The sequence below is a fragment of the Misgurnus anguillicaudatus genome, chromosome 17, assembly GCF_027580225.2.
Source record: "Misgurnus anguillicaudatus chromosome 17, ASM2758022v2, whole genome shotgun sequence".
NCBI classification, from domain to species: domain Eukaryota; kingdom Metazoa; phylum Chordata; class Actinopteri; order Cypriniformes; family Cobitidae; genus Misgurnus; species Misgurnus anguillicaudatus.
Genome location: NC_073353.2, coordinates 39,685,293 through 39,711,244, shown reverse-complemented (window position 1 = coordinate 39,711,244; position 25,952 = coordinate 39,685,293). Strand labels below are relative to the sequence as shown.

The 25,952-nt window shown below is 37.4% G+C and overlaps 1 protein-coding gene across 2 annotated transcripts in view; it reads right to left on the bottom strand.

The window, feature by feature from the left end:
* The window catches only part of tanc1b (tetratricopeptide repeat, ankyrin repeat and coiled-coil containing 1b), a 166,418-nt gene that overhangs the window by 127,129 nt on the left and 13,337 nt on the right, over window positions 1–25,952 (bottom strand). For both annotated transcript variants that reach the window (XM_055216271.2, XM_055216272.2), the window contains exon 2: window positions 21,371–21,463. In XM_055216271.2, coding sequence (XP_055072246.2) covers window positions 21,371–21,431 — 61 coding nt within the window. In that variant the 5' untranslated portion in view covers window positions 21,432–21,463. The remainder of the gene's footprint in view (window positions 1–21,370; window positions 21,464–25,952) is intronic.

Genomic DNA, 25,952 nt, shown 5'->3' with positions numbered 1-25,952 from the left:
AGGACCAGTCTTTGGTAAACCCAGACATGAGCTGGATTTCCCTGTTAATCATATGTGCCCATGTCATGAATGTAGGGATGCACCGAATATTCGGCCACCGAAAATTTTCGGCCGAAAATGGTCCAAAAGTGGATTTTCGGTTTTCGGCCGAAAGACTTTTATCACCGAAAAAATACGGCCGAAATAATGTGATGACGCAAACAGAAACCGCGACCTGCACGTGCTTGTCTGAAGTAACATATCTGCGGTGTGGACTAGGTTTCTCTCAAACCCGCGTCCGCCGAATTTCTGACCAGGACCTCCGCAACCTCCGCAATGCCTTTTCTCTGGGCATTTGTGTACTGTTTTCACAAGCTCCGACTAAACATTCGTTCAGATTAACATCCAGAACAACAGACATTTAACATGATTGCTTTTAAAATTAGTGATGTGCACGAATGGTCAAATATTCGATCTGCAATAATAATTAGAATGGGGAAAAATGATGTTCAAACGTTTTTAATCCGCCACCGCAGCATTACGGCTACTGCTCATTTAATCCTTTTTCACTTCACCTGTACGGTCTTTTACAGACTTTAATATAAAATATACATGAAAATTAATATGTATGTATTTCTGATTGTTTTGGTAATTCAGATTGCAGACTCATTTAAGTGTTTAGAGTTTTAATGCCAGGTGTGCTTCTCCGCCGCCGCATCAGCGTGCATCATGAGAGATTTGTTAGCTTATATAGCCTAGTTTATTTTGTTGTTAAAACGACACGAGACACGCATGGAAAGCGAAACGGAGAACATTAATTTTATCTGTGGATATGGTTATAACGAACCCGAAAACTGCAAATGCCGTAACAGCAAACAATAGCTCCGTTTTGTGAAGTGTTGTTAAATTAAGCTCGTAACTTTGCACCCTCAGCAATAATGTATCAAGCCAGCTTGCGTTATTTGTAACATAATATTAAATTCAGATATATTTGTTAGATCCGTTTGTTGTTCTCACTGGATAACCACAGAGCAGAGTTTTTTCTGCAGCTGGCATTAATGAGAAAAACGGGTTTCAGCGGAGAAGGTAGGCTAAATATGACTTTCTATCTAAACAAAAACATGTCAGACTAAATAACGAAGATATTCACATTTGACTGAGCCTTCGATCCATTCAGGGTTTTAACGTGCATTAAAATGCCATCATTTTTATCAGCATTATGTAACATTAACGTTAAACAAAACCACAACTAGCACATCTCAGTTTTTAAATGTACTGCATGGCAAACAAGCACCAAAGGATTAATTAAACAAACAGTTTAACTTTTAACAACCTGATGTGTCACTACTAGTAGCCTACTCATCAGTTTTTCCAGACGTGAGGCAGATAGCCTAAATCAGTGGTTCCCAAACTTTTTCAGCGTGCGGCCCCCCTTGTGTAAGGTACATTCCTTCGCGGCCCCCCAAAGAAAATTTGTGACAAAAAACTGTTCTAAAACTCAAAATTTTAATAAAAAAATTAAATTATACAAAAAAGTAGTGCTTTTGGTTAGTAGCCTTATTTTTTTTATTTAATTACACAGAATTCATGATAAATTAATGTATTTCATAAAATGTCATAAAACTGGGGCCCCCCTGGCACCATCTCGCGGCCCCCAGTTTGAAAACCACTGGCCTAAATAACTGAAGTTGGGTTTGTTTATGCCATATGCTGTTTGGCTTAATTTTCTTCTCAAATTGTGTGTGTTGACTCCATTTCTATTACACGCAAAAATACCATAAGTGCAATGGTAGTACTAATAATTGGCATAATTTCTTTCGGTGTTTCGGCTTTCGGTTTTCGGCCTTGGTTTCCTCTTTTTCGGTTTTCGGTTTCGGCCAAGAATTTTCATTTCGGTGCATCCCTACATGAATGTGTTAATGGGACCTTGATGGTTAACTAAGGTGTTACTTTCCCATACAGCAAGCTTATAAATAATTAAGAGAACGAGTAAAAAAACCAATGGGACTCTTGTTGTCTGTCGCTTGCCAAGGTCTTACAAACATACTGCAGTCGGTCAGTGTGGCCCTGGTTCATGTTCGTTCCCATGAAACTCTTGTTAAGAGTGTTGGGCTAGGTCACGTGCGGACACCTGAACCTTACAAAGTGTTTTGTGTGAGTTTGTGTTTGTGTAATCTTTTGTATGTGGTGTTAATAGCTGCCTCTCAGGTGTTGAAAGACCTTCCTAAAGCAGGTTCTTCTCAGTGGATTTCTTTGTGTTTAAATCTGCAGTTAAGTCACAAAAAATTTTTTGCACAGATGCCAGATTTGTCTTATTTGAGATCTTAAATATATAAAAATAACTTTGATTTAATGTCTATTAGAATAACTTTTAAATAATTATTGTTTGCAGTCAGCAAACATCAGCAGTATGCATGCATGCAAGAATACATGTGTGTTTTCTTATCAAATGAGAGTTTCTAGGAAATATTACATAAAGAAAATATATTTGGACATATGTGACCGGTGCTGTTTAAATGAGTCGGTGTATTTTTGCACGTGTTATTTTGAGCTAGAGGCAAAAGAAAGTATAAATGTCAATTTTGATCGAAATTGAGATTTTCATAAAAATAAGTACATTAAGCCCTCGTCTAACAATCCCAAGGGTCTAAATAGTCACTAAAGATCTAAAATGATCTTTATTTTTATAAAGGTGTATCGTCTTTAATGCTTGATCCTAAGATGCGTGTCCATCCACATGCACATCTAATATTTTTAATATGTTTTAAAATATGCAGAAATAAGAAAAAAAAGTGCAGGACTTATTTGACGTTAAAATGGTTATTAAGAGAGATAAAGTTTGTGACTTCTTGTTTTTTGATTAATGTTAAAAGAGTAAATAAGACATGAAAACAATTCATGCCCTAATGTGAGTGACTTTGCTAACTCTGTTAACTTTAAACTAGGGCTGTCACAATGATTAAATAATCATATCATTGCGATTGTTTGACCTCATCGCGATGATTTCAGATCACCGCAATGATTGCACATCTCTCTAAAAAACACAAGGGGGAGCTGCAGTCGCTGTATAAACGAGACAGTATCAAATGGCGCTCCTTAACTGCCAGTTTAACGTGATACATTACAAAGCCATTCAATATAGTGGAAAAAACAGCATTTAAAAAAATGCTGCAAAACTTTTATAAGTAGTATGAAGTGCCAGGTAAAACATATATTTTAGGCCGGTTCTGGTATAGTCAGTTTATTAGGGTTTCGAGCACGAAGTGCTGAAAACCTATTGTATTTGTCTGTTTTATTATTATTATTTTTCCGCCTTAAAACGCATCGCCCAGCCCAAACCGTAAGTCGTAGAAACTTGCCACTTGGTCAACTGGTTGTATATTAGCAGGCTACTCAGATACAGTGAATCAGCCAAATCGGCCCATAGGTGGCGCTATAGCAATGCCTGACGCGTTTGGGCTCATAACTCCTAAACCGGACATCAGACACTCAAGTGTTTGGTATCATTGTAATCCCTGGCTCAAAACTTAAAAAATGTATATCTCCGATTTCATTTCCGGTATGCAAATTTTTTCGCTAATTTGCATAATATGCATTTCAAGCCAAAATGAACTAGTCCTAGGTTTTTCGCCCGATCGGAATCGTTCCAATGCAGGAGAAATCTGTGGAGTGAGTAGGTAAATAATTATCGAACAGAATTTGAAATTCCGCTTCAGGGTCAATAGGGGGCGCCAAAACTTAATACAGGAAGTAGCCTATCGTCACTGAAATGGCTATAACTCGTGAACGGTTTGAGATATCTTAACGAGGTTTGGTACACATATGTACCAGCTCACTCCGGGATCACAGTAAAAAAGATGCGGATTTTGGCCACTAGGTGGCGCTGTAACAGGCTTGAGATCGGGAATGGCTATTACTACACAACCGTTAGCCCGATACACCTAATATTTTGTATGGTATGTCTTTGTGCAATGTACCATGAGGGTTTATAAGGACATTGGCGTATCTTTAAAAACATGGCCGTCGTCGGCTAATGAAGGTTGAGGACTGATTTGACAGGGTTAACAAAGGTCGATCGGAACGAAACGTACTGTGCTTCTTCGTGTACTGCTCCTGAAGGCCTGTAAGAATTTTGGTGTCATTTGGCCACTAGGGGGCGTAATACCGTATTTAGGTGCCTGTATCACGTGACGTTTGACGTACACAAACAAACATGACATCATATGATAGATTGGCTCATGACGAAAAACTTTGCCTCTGGAAGCGTTGCTGTCAATCAAACGGTTTGTGAGTTATTGGCGATAACGTTCAAACCTACTTTTGCGAACTAGTCCCTGGTTTTTCGCCCGATCTGAACCTAACCAAGGCAGATTGATTCTGTGGAGTGTGACTATAAATAATTATCAAAAAAAAATGGAAATTTACATTCAATCACGCAAGGAGTGGCCAAAAACCGAACTGGGCGGAGCTTAAAACATTTAAACGACCATAACTCGAGAGTCGTTTGAGATATCATCACGGGGCTTGAATCATATTTGTAGGCCATTGGTCTAAGGCCGTGATATAAAAAGCTAGCCGATCGGACACTAGATGGCGCTTTAACGGGGAAAATGGCACTAAATACTGTGATTATGCAATGGTTACAACTTTCACGCCTATTATTTTATCTGTGGTCAAGAGATTTTCATGGGAGTTGTTTTTCTTATCATCCTGAATTGTTTCCAAGTCCTACGATACCAAACATACCAGGTTTTGCCTTACGGTTAGTTCTGCACTGCAAAAACTGTGCTTACAAAACATGCGTGAATAACTCCGCGAGGGTTATTCCGATCGACTCGAAAACACCATAGGAAGAAATTAACTTTACCTTCTGAAAAAAAAACTCTATTGGCGTTATGTTAAAATTTCCATCAGAAATGGCCGAAAATTGCAAAAAACGAAAAATTACATTCATTTTTTGTGTTTTCTACACATAAATGGTTATAACTCCGCTATGAAATGACATTTTTTTACCAGATTTGTTATGCTGATGTCTGAGCAGAGTCTGAGGCAATACAAAAAAAATTGTTTGCCTACACCACTAGTTGGCCTCATAATTGAACAAAACCTTTGACATTGAGTAAGCCAAATTGTCATACAATTGTTTCTTCACTAAACTAAAGTGAATAGCCGTGATACTAGCTACATGTAACACAGTCATGACCCGAGGTTGCATGCACGAGTTTGACATAGCGCCACCTAGTGGTTATTTGTTATTTTCACTTAAAAATACTGCAACCTTACATCTAAAATCATGAGTCATCATAGATTGTGCCGTTCATGGCTTTGAGTATAATCATTGGTGGATTGCAGTTCACTCCCTAGCAACCAATGAGAATACCCTAGCAACCATTTAGCAAGAGCTGTATCTCTGTATCAGAACATCTTAGAGACATGTGGTTCGGCTATTTTGACTCATTAACACTTTTTTAACATTTTGTGACCCGAATTTTGCCATTGCAAGCACCACAAACATTTCCTTCAGTGTTCTGTTTGTCAATGTTCCATGAGAAGAGAGGAAGACATTTCACTGAATGATAGCACCTTTTTTTGCTGACAACTATGAACAAGTGTGTCTGGTAGCTTACTTTTCATCATTTATTTTGTACAATGCAGCAAATCTACTCAGGCATGCCCTTAAAGGTCACAAGGTCCCAAATCGCTTGAACCCAAGCGAATGACTTCACATTAAGGACATGACATGTTTGTCCTATAGGTGCACGTGTGTTTAAGCATACATAGTCTGTATGAACTGTTTCTGACCATCTCTTTCGTTTTTGTGGATGCTGGATCAGCCTGGTTGACGACGTCTGACATCTTTAATGTGCTGTCCACTGTAGGTCTTTGCGGTCTCCTGCGCTGCTGTTTGTGTCGTATATGCACGCCCGCAGCCTGTTTGAACCATTGATGACCATACTACGACTCAATGGCCTTTTAGTTAGCCATTTCTGAATTGTATGTTTTCGTATAAATCTGAGTAACTAATTCTCGTTAACAAATTATCCTCATAATGTCACATTAAGGACATTACATGTTTGTCTTATAGGTGCACATGTGTGTAAGCATAAATAGTCTGTATGATCCGTTTTTGACCATCTCTTTCGTTTTTCTGGAGCGAGGTGGTCTATCATTCATTGTGTCTGTATTCGGGTGCAACTCCTCAGCCTGGTAATCGACGTCTGACGTTTTTGACGTGCTTTAATGCTCGAAACCCGGCAATTGCTGCTTGCAGCTATATTTTTGATTGCATTTTTATTTTCAGTTATTTTTCAGACAATTTCTTGTGATTAATTCTTTTGAAGAATTTTCAGTTTTTAAAGATACATTCATTAAATAATTACTTTTAATTATGTGTTATTTGTATTAATATTTGCTGTCAGGTAAACCTTGCAAAATATTTAATTTAAATTATCACAACAATGCGTGAAAATTATTTCATAAACAAACAAAATAATGTGAATTAAATGTCAAAGCAATTAATCGTCATAATCGCCAAAGTCCTAACACAGGCAATTAATCGTCATAATCATTACAATTTATTATACAATTAACCGTCAGCCAAATTTCATAATCGTGACAGCCTTACTTTAAACATGTGTACTCGGTTTTTTTTAGATTCCAACGTCTCATACATCGTGAATTTTTTTTAATAGAAAATGTCAATGTCAAAATGTATATAAATAACTTACTTTTGAAAATTCGCTCATTTCGCTGATTTTGCCAGCACGGGTCACAAATATGACGATAACAGGACCAATGCAGAGAACAGAAACATTAAAGCTATGAAGTTCTGCTGACTGGTTTAAATAGCACTATGCATGAAACTTCTTGCAAAAGCTGTCAGTTCTGGCAGAATTCATGCTTATGTGTGTTTAGTTTAGTTGTTTATTTCTCACCCAGTTAATGGCTGATTTTGTGATGACTGGTTAAGCAGTTTCTCACCTGTGGCCGCTTACTGTCTGTCATGTGTCTCAGGTTATTTGGCCGTTCTTGAATGGGTTCAGTGTAGCTGTCTGACTCTTACACCTGTGGTTCCATGTGCAGACACATTTGCACCCGGCCACAGTCAACAAACTATCCCAGAGACCTTCCCTAAACCGCTCAGACGCATTTTAGATACAGGTACAGCCCGATTTTAAAGACCACAGCTATATAACCACATCACACGTGGAATTTTCCAAAAGCTTTGCACTTTATAACTCTTGAATTAGCAGATGGTCTTGTAAGGAATAACATTCAGGTCAGGAAATCCATATAGTCCTGAAATATTTTGGGTAAAATTGAGGTAACAGTCAGACACACCCTCATGTCAAGCACCAGAACACGCCCTATTAGCGTGAAACGCTTTTTAAACTTAAATTACGCTTAACGGGCAAGGCAGTTTGATGGTAGATATTTACATTTTAACTACACATGTGAAGAAATCAAATAAACACGGAGTAATGGACAAATAAAGGGAGTGATGTTTAGGCACAAAGAGACGCAAAGATTGAGGGTTTAGTTGTCAAGCCACTTGTCAAAAAAGAATAGAGATGGAGAAAGCTTCATTGAGAAAGGAAACCTGAAAAACAAGGCCTTTGAATAGCTTGCCTGTTTAATATTTCACCAAACTGTATATCTACTCCCTCACGGCGAGCTTTAGATTAGAGCTCAGTCCGAACGGACAACAGCGACGTGGGATTCAGGTTTTACTCTCGCCCAAGAGAAACAACGATATCAGGAATGCTTGGAAGGAAATTAATATCCTGTCCACAGGCCAACCTGGAATTTCAACTATTTCAAGAAAACGTCTCGTGTTAGAGAGAATAACATTAATATGCTGTACATTTTCACATTTAAAGGAAAGCATTATTATCTAATTATCTGTTATTGAAGAAGAAATACCATGATAAACCACAAACTCAGTTTGAAAGTAGGTCCATTGTCTAAAGAAAAAAATGCAATTGGTGCTTGACTTTCCAAATTCACTACCATGATGCAAGGGTCTTGTGAGACAAAGCTACAACTTAAAGTGCACATATTCCTCTCGAATGACCAGCATCCTGATACGAAACAATAGGTTTAAAGTGCACCCTCACATCCTCGGTTGGAAATCAACATGGCAGCAGACTTAATAAGGCGTATAACAAATTGAGAAAATCAAAGAAGGCGGAGCATGGTTTAAACAAACCAACCAATCAGAGCACAACAAACTGTGACCAGTCACACAAAAGATGAGACCAGCTTTACCATCTACACACTCACGCACAGCTGAAACAACAGTAATGGTGAAGCCCACATACAGGTCATCAGAGGTCACATTTAGACAGAAATGACCAAACACTGTCTGCTCCTAATTTATGAATTCCCTGCTGTGGAGAATACACAAAGGTTCTGCTTCTGTTATAACAGGGAATCACCTGGACTAAAGACAGACTTTGTCAAAATAATCACAGATGCTATGTTCAGAATAACTGGGTGGTATGACCACAATGTTATTTATGAGTAATAATTACTTTATGAATAACAACATATTAAAACAAGCACACGTTCTGCAAGAACATTCACACAAAATGTTAAAGTACCCCTGTGGTGAAAATCAAGTTTTTATTGTTGTTTATATGTTTATGTGGTGTTTTAATATGCTTTAAATGGTCGAGGAGAATTTTTTTTTTTTTTAGGAAAACATTCCAGGATCTTTCTCCATTAAGTGGACGGTTTACAGTTTCAATGCTGTTTAAAATAGCAGTTTCAATGCGCCAAAAGGTCACACGTTACATATGTGAAACACACTTGCAGACCATTTTAAATGATAAACTGACTCAAAGACATTAATTATTCCATATACAACAACGTTGGATCGGTCATCTCTCTTCACAATTGTAAACACTGGAAATCCATCCTTCGAATGAGACGTTAAACTGAGCTCCTGATTCTCTGTGGTTGTTAAAAATCCCAGGATGTTCGTCAAAAAAAAAAAAAAAATAGGGTAGGGGTGTGCCCCGGCATCCTGGCCAAACTTGCCCATTGGCCTACTAATCATCCCCTCCCTTCCAGAAAAACACAGAAATTTTTTTGTGATTCTTGCGTGCAAAAATCCTTAATCTTGTGGTACATTTTTTTTTTAAAATGCGATGGAATATGCGGGATATTTATGCGATTTTATGCAATGAAATCGCGGGAACCTGCAAAACTGGAAAAAAAGAAAAAGTATTGCAACATGCAACACATAGTATTGTATCGTGATACGTATCGTAGCGGGAGGCCCTTGCCAAAACCCGGCCCTAGTAATAACATCACTTTTCCTAACATTCCCATGACAACAGGGGACATGGCCGCGCATGTGTAAAGTAAATGCAACATTTTTCTACTTTCTGCTAAGATAATATATATGACTGTAAGGATTATGAAATCATGCAAGCCCCACATATTTTGCGAGCAGAAATTTATGCAAATTATGCAATTTATGCGGCGAAAGTGCAGCGTATTTAAAAAATGCAGCCCCCGCATAAATATGCGGACTTTGGTTGATTATGCATTGAATCATGTGATCGCATAATCACGTTTTTCTGGAGGGACTGATATACTATTTGGCTATGTCTCCTTTCCACTAATAAGCTGGTGTGTGGTGGGCATTCTGGTGCAATATGGTTGCCGTCGCATCTTCCAGGTGGATGCTGCACATTGGTGGTGGTTGAGAAGAATCCCCCTTTCATATGTAAAGCGCTTTGAGTGCTGCAGAAAAGTGCTATGCAACCAATTATTACTGGGGCGGTAGTTTTGCATACGTTATATGTGACCTTTGACGTGATTACATAATATGTAAGGTCACACTGGCTCATCACAAGGCTAGTGCAAAACCAGTTTAAAGTTAAAAAGTACTTTTTTGCCGAAAAAGACGATCGTTTTGCTAGATAAGACATACAGACATAAACATCTTGGATGACATGGGGGTGAGTAAATTATTTGGATTTTTTTTATAAAAGTAGTGTGATCCTTAAAGAAACCATGTGCAAATTCATCATTTAACACCATTGCTTTCTCAAAAATGTGAACTGATATCGCCTCGGTTTGCTATGTTACAAACATGTAACAAATCACATCAACACAGTTAAATGAGTGGATCAGTGATTCGAGCCATAGATATTATGTAAAGATGCTGCATAGACTCGATGCTGAAATGAAAACAACAATGAAAGCTTCATTTGTGCTTCTGTGATGCTCGCATGTGCGGTGTGAATGCTCTAAATGTGCAGCTATGTATCTAAAACTTTAGAGTAGTGATGCACCGATGTATCGGCCGCCGATATTTATCGGCCGATTTTTGATGAATTTGAAACCATCGGCATATCGGCAATAGCACGAGAAAGGCTGATACCGATTGTTTATTAATTAACTGCATAAAGAAATCCATTATATGTAAAAAATGAGTTAATGTTGTTTATCAAATAAATGCTGAATAGCTAAAACCACCTTTGAAGGTTGTCATGCTGTCTTACTATATTTGTTTTAGCTTAATTTGTGCCTCTCTTATTATGTTGGTCAGTTGAATGTTAATTAGATCCAATCCATGTTCAGTAAAAATAATTTGATGCAGAAATAAACTAGCTAATAGACCAACTGTATAGTATTGTATACAAGTGTTTAATATCGGTATCGGCTAGTGTTGGGCGATATGCCCTATTTTGAGATCGTCCTATCGTCAGCCTGTGAGATCGGCGATACACGATATTATCGGGGGGCGGGGCAGTAGTTTACTCATTTTTTTATTTGTTAATTTTTTACTCATTATAACAAGTCACTTGATGGGTGGACAAAAAAAACAAGAGCAACACCGTCATGACAGCAACCTTCTTAAACCTGATGCCATTAATGCGAGCGCGTCATTAAAACCATATTATGATTACTTAATAACTGTAAAAACATGCATCTGCGCACGCACACACATGTGCGCGCACATACAAACAATTCAATGCATTTATTTAGTGCTGTTGCAGAAGACTACACGTGTCAAGCAGTGGTGCTCTCATGAGGTGCCTTTTTAAACGCATCGGTCCAGTGGAACGCGATCATATTTTAAACACAATCATATATTAAACACGAGGGACGTGTTGCTACAACTCATTGAAATGCATATCATAAACAGGATTAATACCTAGTGATCTGACTTCAGACAGAGCGCAGCTTTCTGCACGTACGCGAGAGTGAGAGAGGCGCTAATATGCAGCGGGTCATATTTTAAACAAAAAGTAAAGTTTGCCTCAGCTCGCATGAAACGCATTAAACTGAACAAATACATAAGGATTACTACTTTAGTTTATGTTTAGACTTCGGACAGACGCGAGAGCGTGTGCACGTGAGACAGAGAGAAGCGCAGCTGCTCATGACGCGGCGCGCTGGATTTAGTGGTAGAAGGAGACCAAGACGCGCGTATTAAGTGCAGGTACATGCAAGAAGGAATTCTCTCTTTACAAGCTCTGCGCGTAAAGTGAAGCTCACAAACCCTCATGTGAGGAAAAGCATGCATTGTGGGTGTTAATATAAAACTATGATGATGATAATAATAATAATAACCATTCGCCAACTATCGTCATGACTATCGCCATGAAAGTCTGCCATTGGCGATATGTCTGAAGATCGTCGATACACGATACTATCGTCTATCGGCACAACCCTAGTATCGGCCAGAAGTTGTCTGTTTAAATCGGCATCGGTATCGGCCCAAACAAATCCTATCAGTGCATCCCTACTTTAGAGTGTAGCATCTATGTACATTTGCATATTCATAGATCTGTGTATACTAAACGAGAAAAGAATGTAGAGTTACATTTAAGCTGTGCTAACGTACACACTGCGAGACCGGACTTAGCCGTTAACATATCTAAAACTTCAGAGTGTAGCATCTACGTACATATAGACGGTTTCAGCAGTAACAACATAAACAAGTGGCTTTCATGGTCAACACGTAACTTCCGGTAAACTACGCTAAGAATAAATAACAACAAAGTACTTTAAACGTAGTTTTAGTTTATATATATACCAAGCAAAATAAACACAGATTACCTAGGAAACCAAAACATTTGTTATTTTCAACGAGGTATTTGTTCAAGAGATCAGTTTAGCAACTAGTCAGACCATTATAAAAAATTAAACTGGAAGTAAAGTTCGGACCAGACGCGAATCATGCCACCGCACGTGCATCTGATGAAACCGTCTATATATTTATGGTCCAAGCTGTGCGAGGCAGGGACTAATTAGCATATTCATCCGTGTATACTAAATGAGGAAAGGGTGTAGTAGCGTTACATATAAGCAATTTTAAAATAAAGAAATGATCTTTATGATATTATGATGCTAAAAGTTGAGTTTGAATTGATAAAAGTATTGACTATCATGGACTACATAACTCTGGGCTTAGCCTAGAGTTAAAAACAAAAGAATAAAAACAGTAAAACTAACATAATAAAACCTCCATACAAAGATTCCTCCGGAAATAGTCAGAGTTTTATATATAGCAGTACTTCAGTAACACACTTCAGGGCCAAATCTGCTACTGATAACATCCACAAACACAACAGCCCGGCATTCCTCACCTCCATACCACTGTTACCAGGAAACTTCTCAGAGACATAACAAACTGATCAATGATTCACAGCTCCCTGAAACAGTTTGTGTAGGACCATCACACTTCTAGACAATCAAAACAAATACACAAACATGCACAGGAAGTACAGTTGGAGATCTGCATGTCTTTACAGATCTGTCATGAATTTTATTATGTGTGTTATGGGGGAATTATAGATGTAATTTAAAGACAATATTTTCTTTAGAAGTCAGATGACAAAACAAAAATGGTTTCTAAATACAATAAACTATGTTTAATTTTTAAACCGCTAAATGTTTTAATGTATGCCTAGGCAGTTTGGGTCCGATTCTAGTCATTATAATTAAATGTATATAAAAACATGCTGTGATGTGTTTTAAATGTTATGAGAAATGAATGCTGAGGTGGATCACATCAGGACAGCTTTAAGTCATTTGATGGGACACTTCAAGGTCACGTTCTTCCTGATACCATTTTTTAAACCCTAGTTAGTGTGTAATGTTGCTATAATAGCATAAATAATAGCTGTAACATGATAAAGCTCAAAGTTCACTGCCAGGCGATATATTTTCTTCAATAGAATTCCTCTTTAAAAGCCTACAATGAACGGCCGGTTTGGACTACAGCCCTCTATTTCCTGCTTTAATGACGTCAGTAAAACAGTTCGTTGACTAAACTCCGCCCACAGGAATACGTCAGTCACCAGCTTTGGCTCAAACGGCTTTGCTAAGCTAAGCTGCTATCGAATCACAACACACTAAACAAACTACAGAATCAGAACTTGATACGTATTTCTGAAGGAGGGACTTCACATAACAAGGAAGACATCAGCCTGTTTTGAGGACAGTGAAAACAGCGCTATACAGATAAGTAAATTGTGTGAAAAATACCGTGTTTTTTACACGTGAAACATGAACACATGTTATATTGCCCACTATAAACACAATCAAAGCTTCAAAATCACAGACAGAACGGGAGCTTTCAACCCCTCAGTAAACACTACAGAAAGCTCAAAAACTGCTTCTTTAGTGGACTCCTAAAATTGTCCCTTCCCATGTTGCAATGAAAACACATCCCTTCTTCAAAAACCAACTAAAGGTTAACATTTTCTAAAGACAATTTGAGTGCTGCTTTACCAGGCAATCCCTGAAAATGAATGGTTTTAAACCATTATTAGAGTAAAAGTGCAGTAACCATGGTTTTGGCATATTGATTACTATTTGTAAGAGCTTGGTTTTACTACAATAAACATGTAGCAAAACCATAATTAATTAGTGGCAACCGTGATTTAGCAAAATTTTGGAAACTCACAGCCATGATAATTGGCTATCGTGTGTGGTTGACAGGGCTATAGCATTGGCGCAACATACAGCACAACATAAGGCATCATTAAAATGGTAGTACTCGGGTTAAGAGGTAAGTATGAGCACTAGTAATGGTGATGTTAATTTTCGAGGTCTAATTTTACAAGTAAAGTAGCTCAGAATAATTAAGAACATCGATGGCTTCTGGAAATTGGACCTTTACAAGTCAGCGAGCTGATCAAAGACGCCGGACACCTTTAAAACTCAAAGTCACCACTGGAATAGTTAAAAAAAGAAAACAGGATGAAACAAGTAAAACCACACACGTGTGGGATGTGAGGAAACCCCTTAGATGTGGTGGAGCGCCAAATGGAAAAGGATTGTAAAACGTACATACAAACAGACATGTATGTTCCCCATTATGTCAGCTAAAATAAAACACACACACACACACTTATAGCCAGAATCATCAATGGGCCAGAATCACTCCTGAGCAATGCAATCTAGAAGCTGTAATCACCAACAAATGCTTTTCTACAAAGTATTAAATAAAATGTGTTCAATACTTATTCCCTGTGTCATTTCACTTTATTAATTATGACTCAACTTGTATACTTAAATGTTCTGATTTCTTTGTATAAATTCAATATTTGGCTTGATGGCTACATCTGGTGGAAATTTTGTGTCAATTCAATAGCCCACTTAAAATTTCCCTTTTTTATTTCTTACAATATCAATATACTTCTCTAAAGGATGGATGCAACTTTTTGGGCTTCAAAGTGAAAAGATGTTCCCTTGCCCGTTTACTTCTGTTAAAAAACGAAATCAGCTTACTAAGTTTTAAAACAGCCATAGAGGGAGAAAAACAAACAATATCTGAATTAAAGATTGGTGATTGCGTGTGCTAATAGTTGTGGTCTTTGGAAATAGGAAAGTAGTTTCAATGATCACTTTCAGTCTCCCTGGAGCTCCTCCAGGCCAACTGTCCAACAATAGCTCCCATAATGTATAGTTAAAATATGATCAAGGCTTTCCCCTTTACCCATTACTGTCAACAAACCAGTAACATTTAAAGAGCCTATAACACATTAATATTACTGAGACTGCTGTCAATTTAACATAAGAGTCCCATTTATCAAAAGGACCACTCAAAAACTTAATGAGCTGCCTACCTAGAGAGGATTTTAAAACATCATAGGAGCACTCCGTACAGGAAAGCACTAACATTGGATTATTGAAGTATTATTTAACTTTTTAAAAATATATATTTTTTCACAATATTTGGATTAGATTCACTGATTTGTATGGTGCACCATGTGTGCGATACTTGCGTGCTGTCCTGCCTTTGATTCTTTCTCTAATGCAAGAGCAGCTTGACTTTTGAGGTCCATTGTGGTTAGGATGCTGTATTAGAAGGTAGCTCACTATATAGTAGCTAGGCAACAAAAAACATCACTAAATATTTGAACATCAATAGATCTAACCAGTGATTCTCTCGCGGCAACAAACATTCAATTTTGTGGCCAGTCAACATTTTGGAAAGACTTAAATTAAACTGTACACAGTTTGAGCTTTAAAGAGCACCAATGGTCCGATTTGCGATTTTACAATTCCTTTGGTGTGTAAGTGTTGTATTAGTTCATGTTAACAATATGCAAAAGGTACAAACCCCAAAGTAAACGATGACGCGAGTTATCGTTTCCGATGTAAATCTCTTTTCTTGGACTACAACACAAACACGGATTGTATGCAACAGTTTACTTCCTGGGATTGTTGAAGCAGACAAGACTGACATTATCATAAATTCCTCCCGCTTCAAACTCACAGCTTGTTAATTAACTCCTGTTAGAATTACATTGTGAGCGAATCTTTCAAACATGGTAAGGAGCGTCACATTTTCTGCTGACGTCAGGTATTCAGGCCAATCACAATGTACAGATTAGCTGGCCAGTCAGGGACACAGGACTTTTCAAATCCATGCGTATACCAAATACACAAAATAATGTTGATTTTAGCAATGAAATAAATGCTCTTTAAATTTAAAAAGCCCAATTTTTTCCCATATACTTTTGGATTATTACAAAAAATACGCTTTGGGTTTATGACACTTGGCAAAGGAAACCAGTATCCTGCTAACTTTCAGGTTTAGCTTACAAAATACATCACCCTGTGGCACCCTATACCAAAACGAATCACATTTAGAATAGCAGATGAGAAATATGACATCAGGGCGTGGTTTCCAGACAGGGTTTAGGTTAATCCAGGACTAGCCCTTAGCTATATTAGGACATTTAACCAGTTTTAACAAATAAACCTTACAAAAAAACATTACTGTTGTGCATCTTTAGACAAAAACAATGGCACTGATATATTAAGATGTGTCAGTACTAGGGTTTTTAAATTGAGGCAACTCAAACATGCAGTAGGATAAGCCTTGTCTGGGTAATTGCCCCCCAAATCTGTAATAAAAAGGCAGAATATTTAGTAGGTTTCACAAAGTCTTCTTTACAGGCCATGTGTTTCTCTTCTGGTTTCTACTGTAGACTGATTAAAACTGTTTCTTATACAGAAAGATGGGTTAATGTCTTCCACAGGAAGGAAAGTAAAAACAGATCATCTAATAGCAGTCTTGGGAGTCCTGCGTGTGTAACCCTCACTTTTTATTAACAGTATTACTCTGGCCAAACGTCTCTCACTCCGGCCGCGGGCCATCTGTATTGTCAGGGCTTGCTGTACATCCTAACACAGTTTGAGAACACTGGTAACTCAAGACTAAATCTGAGCTGAAAAGCTTTTTGGTAATATGATGCTCAGTAAAGTGAAAAACAGCTTACGCTGCTCAAATTCAAAGATGAACATCTGTTCAGACACCATGTGCTTCTATTCATCTCGAGTTTGTAGTGCACATGTCCCAGCCAGCCTGGACGTAAATATGCCACTAATATTTCCCACTGGGACATCAAATGACACGACAGCAAAGTCATTCTGGCATCCACCACATCAAGAGCTGAGAAAACATCTCATTCTGTATCCAGAGCAACAGCCGGAGCGAAACAGAAGTGATTGTCCCAGTAAAAGGGAAAGAGGGGAAAAGATTTGACTGAAGAAAGCAGAAAAAAACAGTAACTTCATAAAGTGTGTAACAGTGATAAAAATAGCATCAGCACATTCAAAAACAGTTAAAACTCCGTGAAAGTTTTGATCATTGTTCTGAATCTGATCCCTAACAAAAGTTATTTACAAAAATGCAATTTTTTAGCTTTTTGCTTAAAATGTTGTATTTTTAAAGAAATGTACCATATTTGAAAGGTGATACAAAGAGAACAAAAGAAGATAGGATGAAGATGTTTTTTCCCGTTATTTTTGGTTATTTGAAAGCAGAGGGTCTGTTCTTTCATTTGATATATTGTATGTTTATATATTTACAGAAGATAACTTTTTGAAAGATATTTTGTAAAACTTTTGTGAAAATCACAAAAAAATGCTGGCAGGCAACTTTTTTTATAAACGCAGTCGGGGAATGGGTTAAACATTTTCTGGGTTAATTTAACCCAGTGGTAGCCTGGGTGCCAGCCGATCTTAGCCCCGCCCACAACATTTTGAGGACGGGAAGATCGGTCTGGGGTTTCTCCGTTGAAGAGCTACTATGCTAGACCCAAAGCTGGTCGAACCAATCAAATTGTCAGGGCGGGCTTTATACGATGATGGACAGATGATCAACAGTAACGTAATCAACCACGTCACCAAAGAGTGTGTGTGTTGAATCTGTTTACAACGAAATGGCTGCCGCTGGAGAATTCAGATGTGTCTATTGTCATTCATTGTTGTTTCTCCTTTGGTCGCACTTATGGAGACCAAGTTAAAGGACAAGTTTGGTATTTTACACTTAAAGCCCTGTTTTTAGATTGTTTATGAAGAAATAGAAAGGTTTTGACTGAAATTTGGACATATGCTGCTGGCCCGAGAATTTTGGGTTTCTGTCGTATCAGCCCCCACACCCTCACAATGGCTGCATAGGTGTACTGGAGCAATCCTTCCTGAAATGCATTAAACTTTCATTTACAAAGACGTAAAACTCACCGAGCGGTCAGGCGCGCACTGACATGCTCACATAAAAATCGCTTTTTGCTTTCTAACAGGTGTTTTAGCATTTGTTGTAAACTTGTGGATGTATTTTTCCAAACGCCTCACACCCGTATATTCTTCCACTGAAAGCTTGAATAATAGACACTCCAGCCCAGTTGGTGGCGATAATCCGCCTTTGCCAATTGCAAGAATACAAACAACGTTCCCGGTGTGGAGTAATACCTCACAGCACATCTAATACAAGTCAATGGAGTTGGACAAAAACTACAATAAAACCTGTTGGAATGCGTCTTTTGCAGCGATTTTTGTGTGAGCATATCAGTGAACACCCCTGACCACTCGCTGAGTTTCACGTCTTTGTAAACAAAAGTTTAATGCATTTTAGGAAGGATTGTTCCTGTGCACCTATGCAGCCATTGTAGAGGTGGGGGTGATACAAGAAACACCCGAAAATTCTCGGGGCAGCCGCATATGTCGAAATTTCCGTCAAAACCGTTCTATTTCATCATAAACAATCTGAAAACAGTCCTTTAAACATAGCATCAGCCAATTCAAAAACCGTTAAAACTCTGTGAATGTTTTGATCATCGTTCTGAATGAATCTGATCCCTTACAAAAGTTATTTACAAAAATGCAATTATTTCAGCTTTATGCTTAAAAATTTGTGTTTTTGGAGAAACTTATTCATATTTGAGAGGTGATAAAAAAAGAACTAATGAAGGTTAAACGTCTTTTTTTGTTTGAAAGCAGAGGGTCTGTTCTTTTATTTGATATATTGTTTGTTTATATATTTAAAGAAGAACATTTTTGGAAGGCATTAAACTTTTGTGAAAATCATGAAAAATGCGGCAACTTTTTAAAAAAAAATGCTGGTGGGGAAAGAGTTAAAAACGCTGGTGGGGATTGGGTTAAAAAAAATTTGGTTTAATTTAACCCAACGGCTGTGTTTGTCCCTTTTTGACCCAATGCTAGATTGAAATAAGCCCAGAATTTTTTTGAGTGCATCTTCTACCAAAGGGAGAGATTTATTTTCAAGAGTCTGACTTGGTGTCAAAAAACATACAGGGATTTCCCGAGCTGTTTCTCACAAAGAGACGGACAGTGATGTGAAATCTGTGATTCATGCATGTTGAACATGTTCCTACAACTTGAAAACAACATGTCAGCAAAACACCACGGGCTGCTCCCATAAAAACCCAGTTTTATGAAGCTTCAAGGGTGCTGTGATTGAAAGCCAATTATGTCACCATATGACAAATATGACAGAGAGTGATGCGTATATGACTACACGCACATATCGAGATCATCTCACCTCAAGATGTTAATGTAGTGACATCACTTTCATTTCAAAAGCGAGTGGAAAAACACCAAAAATATGAATCACAGAAACAGAGTAAGTTCAAGGATGATTATTCAAATATGATTCAGTCATTCACAGGATTATACAAAAATAGGCATCGCCTCATGGGTATGTAATTAAACCAGTTGTTTTTAACCACAAAAAAAATCTAGAACAGCCCTAAACAGCTAAAGACACAAAACACACGCAATGACCTCACATAATTGTGAGCACATACCATGTGTGTATTGTGTATCTGTTCAGTCATTACACAGGTGTATGACCTCAAAGAAACCATCTGTTTCATCCCAGTGACAACATACTGCACAGGCAGCAGTTCTGTACATCATACTGACAGATCTCCTCACACAACTCACTGCAGCGAAACCACATCATAAATTCACGTGAATAAATCAGACAAGCCGATTAGTTTAATGCTGACGGATCTCTAACACAACCACAAAACATCCTCTGATCAGAACCTCAGACATCTCCAATCAATCCCGTTTATGAAATCTTTCATTTAAAACACATTTCCACGTGGACCCAGCTGGAAAATTACTAACTAAAAACTATGACATCAAGGTCTAACCAAATACCTAATGAATTTCCATGACTTCAGTCACTCGCAATTACACTTTATCCAAATTGCATTTACAGGTTGTAAATTCATGTCAATGAAATGAAACAATACTAAGGGCCTGATTTACTAAATGCTTGCGCCAGCGCAAACCATCATTTTGGCATTAAATAACGACTGTTGGGATTTACTAAAGACGCGCAGTGGATAATTAGCGCTGTAAAGGTGGGGTCGCACTGGAGTATAAGCCGCATAATTAAAAAATGCGTCATTAAGACGAAATAACATATATATGTCGCAGTGGACTATACGTCGGGTTTATTTAGAAAATTATTTCACGAAATCCAAGCCGAAGAACAGACATTTAATCTGGAAAGGCAAGTTATTCAACTAAACAATAGCAGACAGAACAGCAGGCTGAATAGATGTCTGTACGTTAACAGTAATATTATCAGTTATTTAAACGATAAACCCTAGCATACAGAACTTACCTGGAAGGTTGAATGGTCTAAATTAACCGAACAAGCCAACTAGCGTGAAGTTTGCAGACTCGTCATTCCCCATCACTGAATCCACTGAATTACATAAATACAGGACTCTTGCGGGTGTAGACGGTAATGATGTCTCTTGCCTCATAAATGTCAAAATTAATTCATACTGACTTACAAGGCGCACCTGACTAGAAGACGCAGCACCAGCCAAGTCATGAAAAAAACGCGCCTTATAGTCTGAAAAATACGGTACTAATGTTTGCCCGTGTGATTTTACTGATATTTGCACCATTATTTAACGCAGAAAAAAGCATGTTTTAAATCATTTTGCGCTTGAAATGGCTGCAATTGTTGCTGATAGAAGAGGCATTACAGAGATCAGAGAGCGTATGGTGCAAGGCAGAGGATTTTTTAACATATTATTATTGTTTGCCAAGCCATGTTATTTTTTATTTGCTGGAGGGAATAAATAAGGAGTCACTAGTAGAACTCACACAATACCAGGTGTTTCAAAACTTCTTGTAACCCTTAATTTTTTGTCCTCCAGTTATTTTCAGTGTACTTTGGCTTCGCCAGCTGGGATTTCACACCTTGAATTTTCAGCTGCGATGTCTGTGGTGTTGAACTCAGGCACATCAGGCGTTAGTAGATCACTCGCACCTAAGGAGCATCAGCTCTGTGTAATTTGTTAGCGACTTTTTAGTAAATATACCACTAGATATTACCACTCCCATCTGTGCTTAAATAGCGCTCTTATGCTAATTTGCCGTTTAGTAAATCTGGCCCTAAGAATAACAAAAAAAAGTGACACGCTGACTAATTTCCGATTAAAACAACATATTCCTATATTAATTTCCATGCCTTCAAATCACAATTTCAAAACGCACTGATATTTCTAGGGTTTCTTTGAGGCTGGGAAGCCCGGTAACACACACACACAATCTTTGAGCATCTCTGATGTGTTCATACCTGCATCCTTCTTGCAGTTTTTCCCATTGTCTCTGCTCTTCCTCAGCACGGCCTTGAACATGGCGTGACTCCAGGAATCCTTTTACGATTACACTGTAAAGACATCAAAGACGTTTGATGTGAAATAACAGGTTTGTACACAGCCAATTTGATCAAATCACAAATATAGTGTATGTAGATACATTCTACAAAGATTTCTAATAACAAACAAATCCAAATAACTCCTATTTTTGTGCTGGCAAAATTTAGGGATGTTTCCCACAGTCCATCGAATCTCACGTGTAATCACTGGTGGGCCGGCATGGAAAGAATTCTTCAATATTTGCTCAGAGCAGCTCGGCTCCGCTATCTTGTTATTCCGGAAAACAAGCTGATGCATTCCCAACATTCCGCATCTAATTAATGGTATATGACTGAACTTGGGTTTCTTATGTCACTTGATTGGTTAACGGTGAGATTTTACCACCTCACGCATGTTTCTTCTCAGTGTTAACTGCATGGGTCAAACATATTACAACATTTATATTTATTAGGTTACTATGTTCCTGCACTGTAAACTTTACTCTAGAGAAGGTAGTTTAGTAGGTTTAAACTTGCAGGTGGTAAACTGAACATAAACACAATGGGTGCATGCAATATATCTACTTATACAACTATTAGTAGCCTTAGAGGAGGGTTGGGTCATATACAGTAGCTATAAAATAATATCATCAGAATCTAACTTTAAAACTTTAACAAAATGATTTCTTTGTAATCTGTTTGGATAAAAGAGTCTACTAAATGAGCAAATGTTAAGCGTTGCAAACTGCTTGGTTTGTTTCATTTCTGTACTACAGATGGTTAATTTCTCATCCTAATATTCATACTTCATCAGACAGAAACACAAAGACAGACCCACAGTGAAATAGGCAGACTGTTTAAGAGCCCTCTATGGATGAGATGAGAGAAAATTAAGTGTCTGAATCTGGAGCCATACTGAACTTAGGCGGTCCAAACAAATGCCATTGAATCGAAAAACAAGCAAAAATATAAAAAAATACCATATCTGCCAATCCACAGCAAACTGGATTATTTTACTACAGTAAATACAAACTTCAGTACTAAACGAGGTCACTTTCAAATTAGGGATGAGCATTTTAAAGTAATATATTATGTAAGGAATAATTGACGACGGGCCATTGAATTATAAGAAAATAATGCACACCAAGGTGGTAATGCGGCACGACGCGACCGGAGTCAATTATTCCGCTTATACCACGGTTACCACAAACGTTACTCTGGTGCCTATTTTTAAGACATTTGAAAAATTAGGTGTGCGATTTACAGAAAAATAATCAACACCCATAGAACATTTCTCAGCCAATCAGAATGCAGCATTCAACAGACCCGTGGTATAAATGAGAATATCTGAGCTTATAAAAAACAAATATTCCATTATTTGTTTATTTAAATTGTTTATTAAGACATATTTTTTTGACATTGCAACAATATTTTTCATTTCGCCAAAATTTCACAGAGAACTTATAATTAGGAAATATCCACAATTTTATATTTTGTATACAGTCAGCTCCTTAAATATTGTAACCGTTTAAAATGCAAATGTCATACTTAAATCAACTACAGTCCAGATCTTTAACATGCTTCATTTATGAGGAAATTATTTAACAACTAAAAATGTGTCCATAAAACAGCTTTTGAGTCAATTGTCCCATTACTTTTGGCCTTTTTAAAAAGGGGGAGCTACATATTAAAAGTCTGTAATTCCTCCTTAACCCTTCAGACAATTTGGATGTGAATACCATCTAAATAAAGCCTGAGAGTGTGCACTTAAAGCCAATATTCATTATATGACTGAATAAATGTTGGTAAACAACTAAAATCACACAAAATGTGCCTCTGTCCAAATATTTATGGAGCTGACTGTATGTGTTTTAAAAGGAATATTCCATTTTCTTAAAAGAAAAATCCAGATAATTTACTCACCACAATGTCATCCAAAATGTTGATGTCTTTCTTTGTTCAGTCGAGAAGAAATTATGTTTTTTGAGGAAAACATTGCAGGATTTTTCTAATTTTAATGGACTTTAATAGACACCAACAATTAATACTTAACTCAACACATAACAGTTTTTTTCAACGGAGTTTCAAAGGACTATAAACAATCCCAAACGAGGCATAAGGGTCTTATCTAGCAAAACGATTGTCATTTTTGATAATAAAAATAACAAATATACACTTTAAAAGCACAACTTCTCGTTTAGATCCGGTCGTCATGCGCTAGCGTGACCCGACGCAATACGTCATCACATCAAGAGGTCACAGAGGACGAACGCGAAACTCCGCCCCAGTGTTTACAAGTGTGTTGAAAGAGGACCGTTCCGACGTTGTTGTATGTCAACTGATACTAATTAATGTCTTTGTGTCAGTTTATTGTTTACAATGGTCCGCAAATGTGTGTTTTATATATGTAACACGTGACCTCCCTACGTCACTACACATTTACGTTAGGTCGCGCTGAACCGGACCTAAACGAAAAGTTGTGCTTTAAAAGTGTATATTTGTAATTTTTCTTGTCAAAAATGACAATCGTTTCACTAGATAAGACCCTTATGCCTCGTTTGAGATCATTTATAGTCCTTTGAAACTCCGTTGAAAAAAACTGTTATGTGTTGAGTTAAGTATTAATTGTTGGTGTCTATTAAAGTCCATTAAAATTAGAAAAATCCTGCAATGTTTTCCTCAAAAAACATAATTTCTTCTCGACTAAACAAAGAAAGACATCAACATTTTGGATGACATTGTGGTGAGTAAATTATCTGGATTTTTCTTTTAAGAAAATGGAATATTCCTTTAAGTTGAAAACATAGTAAAAAAATATAATTGTAAAATTCTTATTTTTTTAAGTCTGTAAAAGACAGATGACGTAGTAAAGCATTAAATGAGCATTCAAGAACAGTATGCCTTTACCTTGTGGAGGCGCAAAAAAAAATGTTTTGAATAATTATTGCAGATCGAAAATATCGTGCACATCCCTAGTTCAAATATCTATACCATTAAACCAAATCTGTTGTTCCTTAGGTTGTTAAAAATGTGTTGAATTTAACTCGACTACTGTAAGAAGACAATTAATTAGTAAACAATTGTATGATTTATGTTTGGATGCAAGTTTGTTTATTTAACTAGACAGAGCTTATCCTAGTCCCTGACTAAAATGCATGTTTGAGATGCATTTGTACTGAAACACCTTGCACTGACATATCTTAACATGTATCAGTCCCATTGTTTTTTCTCAAGATGCATACCAGTATTCTTTTTTGTAAAACTACTTAAATGTCCTAATATAACTGAGGCCTAGTTCTGAATTAAGCTAAACCCTGTCCAGGAAACTGCCCCACAGCGTTTCATCTCTGAACTATCTACTTTTGACTTCCTCTTTCTGCCTGTTGTTTTCCTGTTACGGGACAGTAAAGTCAACCTCTTAAAAAGGCTTAACAGTGGAGCACATGCAAGCAATTACAGCAGCACGTCACATACCAGACCATATCTGGCACTTCGTCTATCTTTCTTCCGGGGCTGCTCCAGAAAGATTCAAGCACCTCGAAAATGAATCTGCTGATATGAAAGAACAAGAATTTGCCACCCTGACTGAATCTATGTTATAAACAAAGTGAAGCATGACAGTGCCCTTCATCCTGCACACAAAGAGTGAACAAGTTATAACTACAGATAGGGTGACCAGATTTTGTTAGGTCTCGAAAGGGGACAAATCATTTTAAATGAGAGGTGCTCAGTGCTCACCCAAAATAATGATTAACAGCAGCATTTATTTAGTCAAAATGAGAGAAAATACAGCACATCATATCATCATGTATATTTATATCAAAATTTGAATAAAATTACCTGTTACACCCTGAACGGAAATTAAACTTTTGCGCGAGTAGATTACATACAAAGTCAATGAAAAGATGCGAATAGACGAAAAGCCACAAATAAATGAAAAGCCGCGAATAGACGAAAAGACGCGAATAGTCGAAAAGACGCGAATAGATGAAAAGGGGCAAATAGACGAAAAGGCGCAAATAGACAAAAAGGCGCAAATAGACAAAGGTGCAAATAGACAAAGGCGCAAATAGACGCAAACTTGCGCGGGGTAATGCAAATTACGCAAATTGGGTATTGCCACGGAAAAACATGAATTTTTTTATTTACAAATATAAGTACCTGATAAAGGGTAAAGATACATTGTACATGCTTTGCGACGTCCTTCACTGTCATCATAATGTGAAACACATACAGCTAGATAAACACTGCAAATAATAATTGTCATATTAATTGTTATTTGTGTTATAAGTGAATTATTAATAGGGCTGGGTTTCGATTCAAATTTTAAGGATCGATTCGATTCCGATTCTCAAGATCTTGAATCGATTATCATTATTCGATTCGATTCAATCCGATCTGATCCGATCTTTGAGATTTAGATTAGTGTTTTTGAAAAGATTTTTTTTCCAGCTGTTACCTGAATTACAGGACTGTAGTTATGCAACATATTGATACTATTTGCATTTCTGGAGTTTTTAAA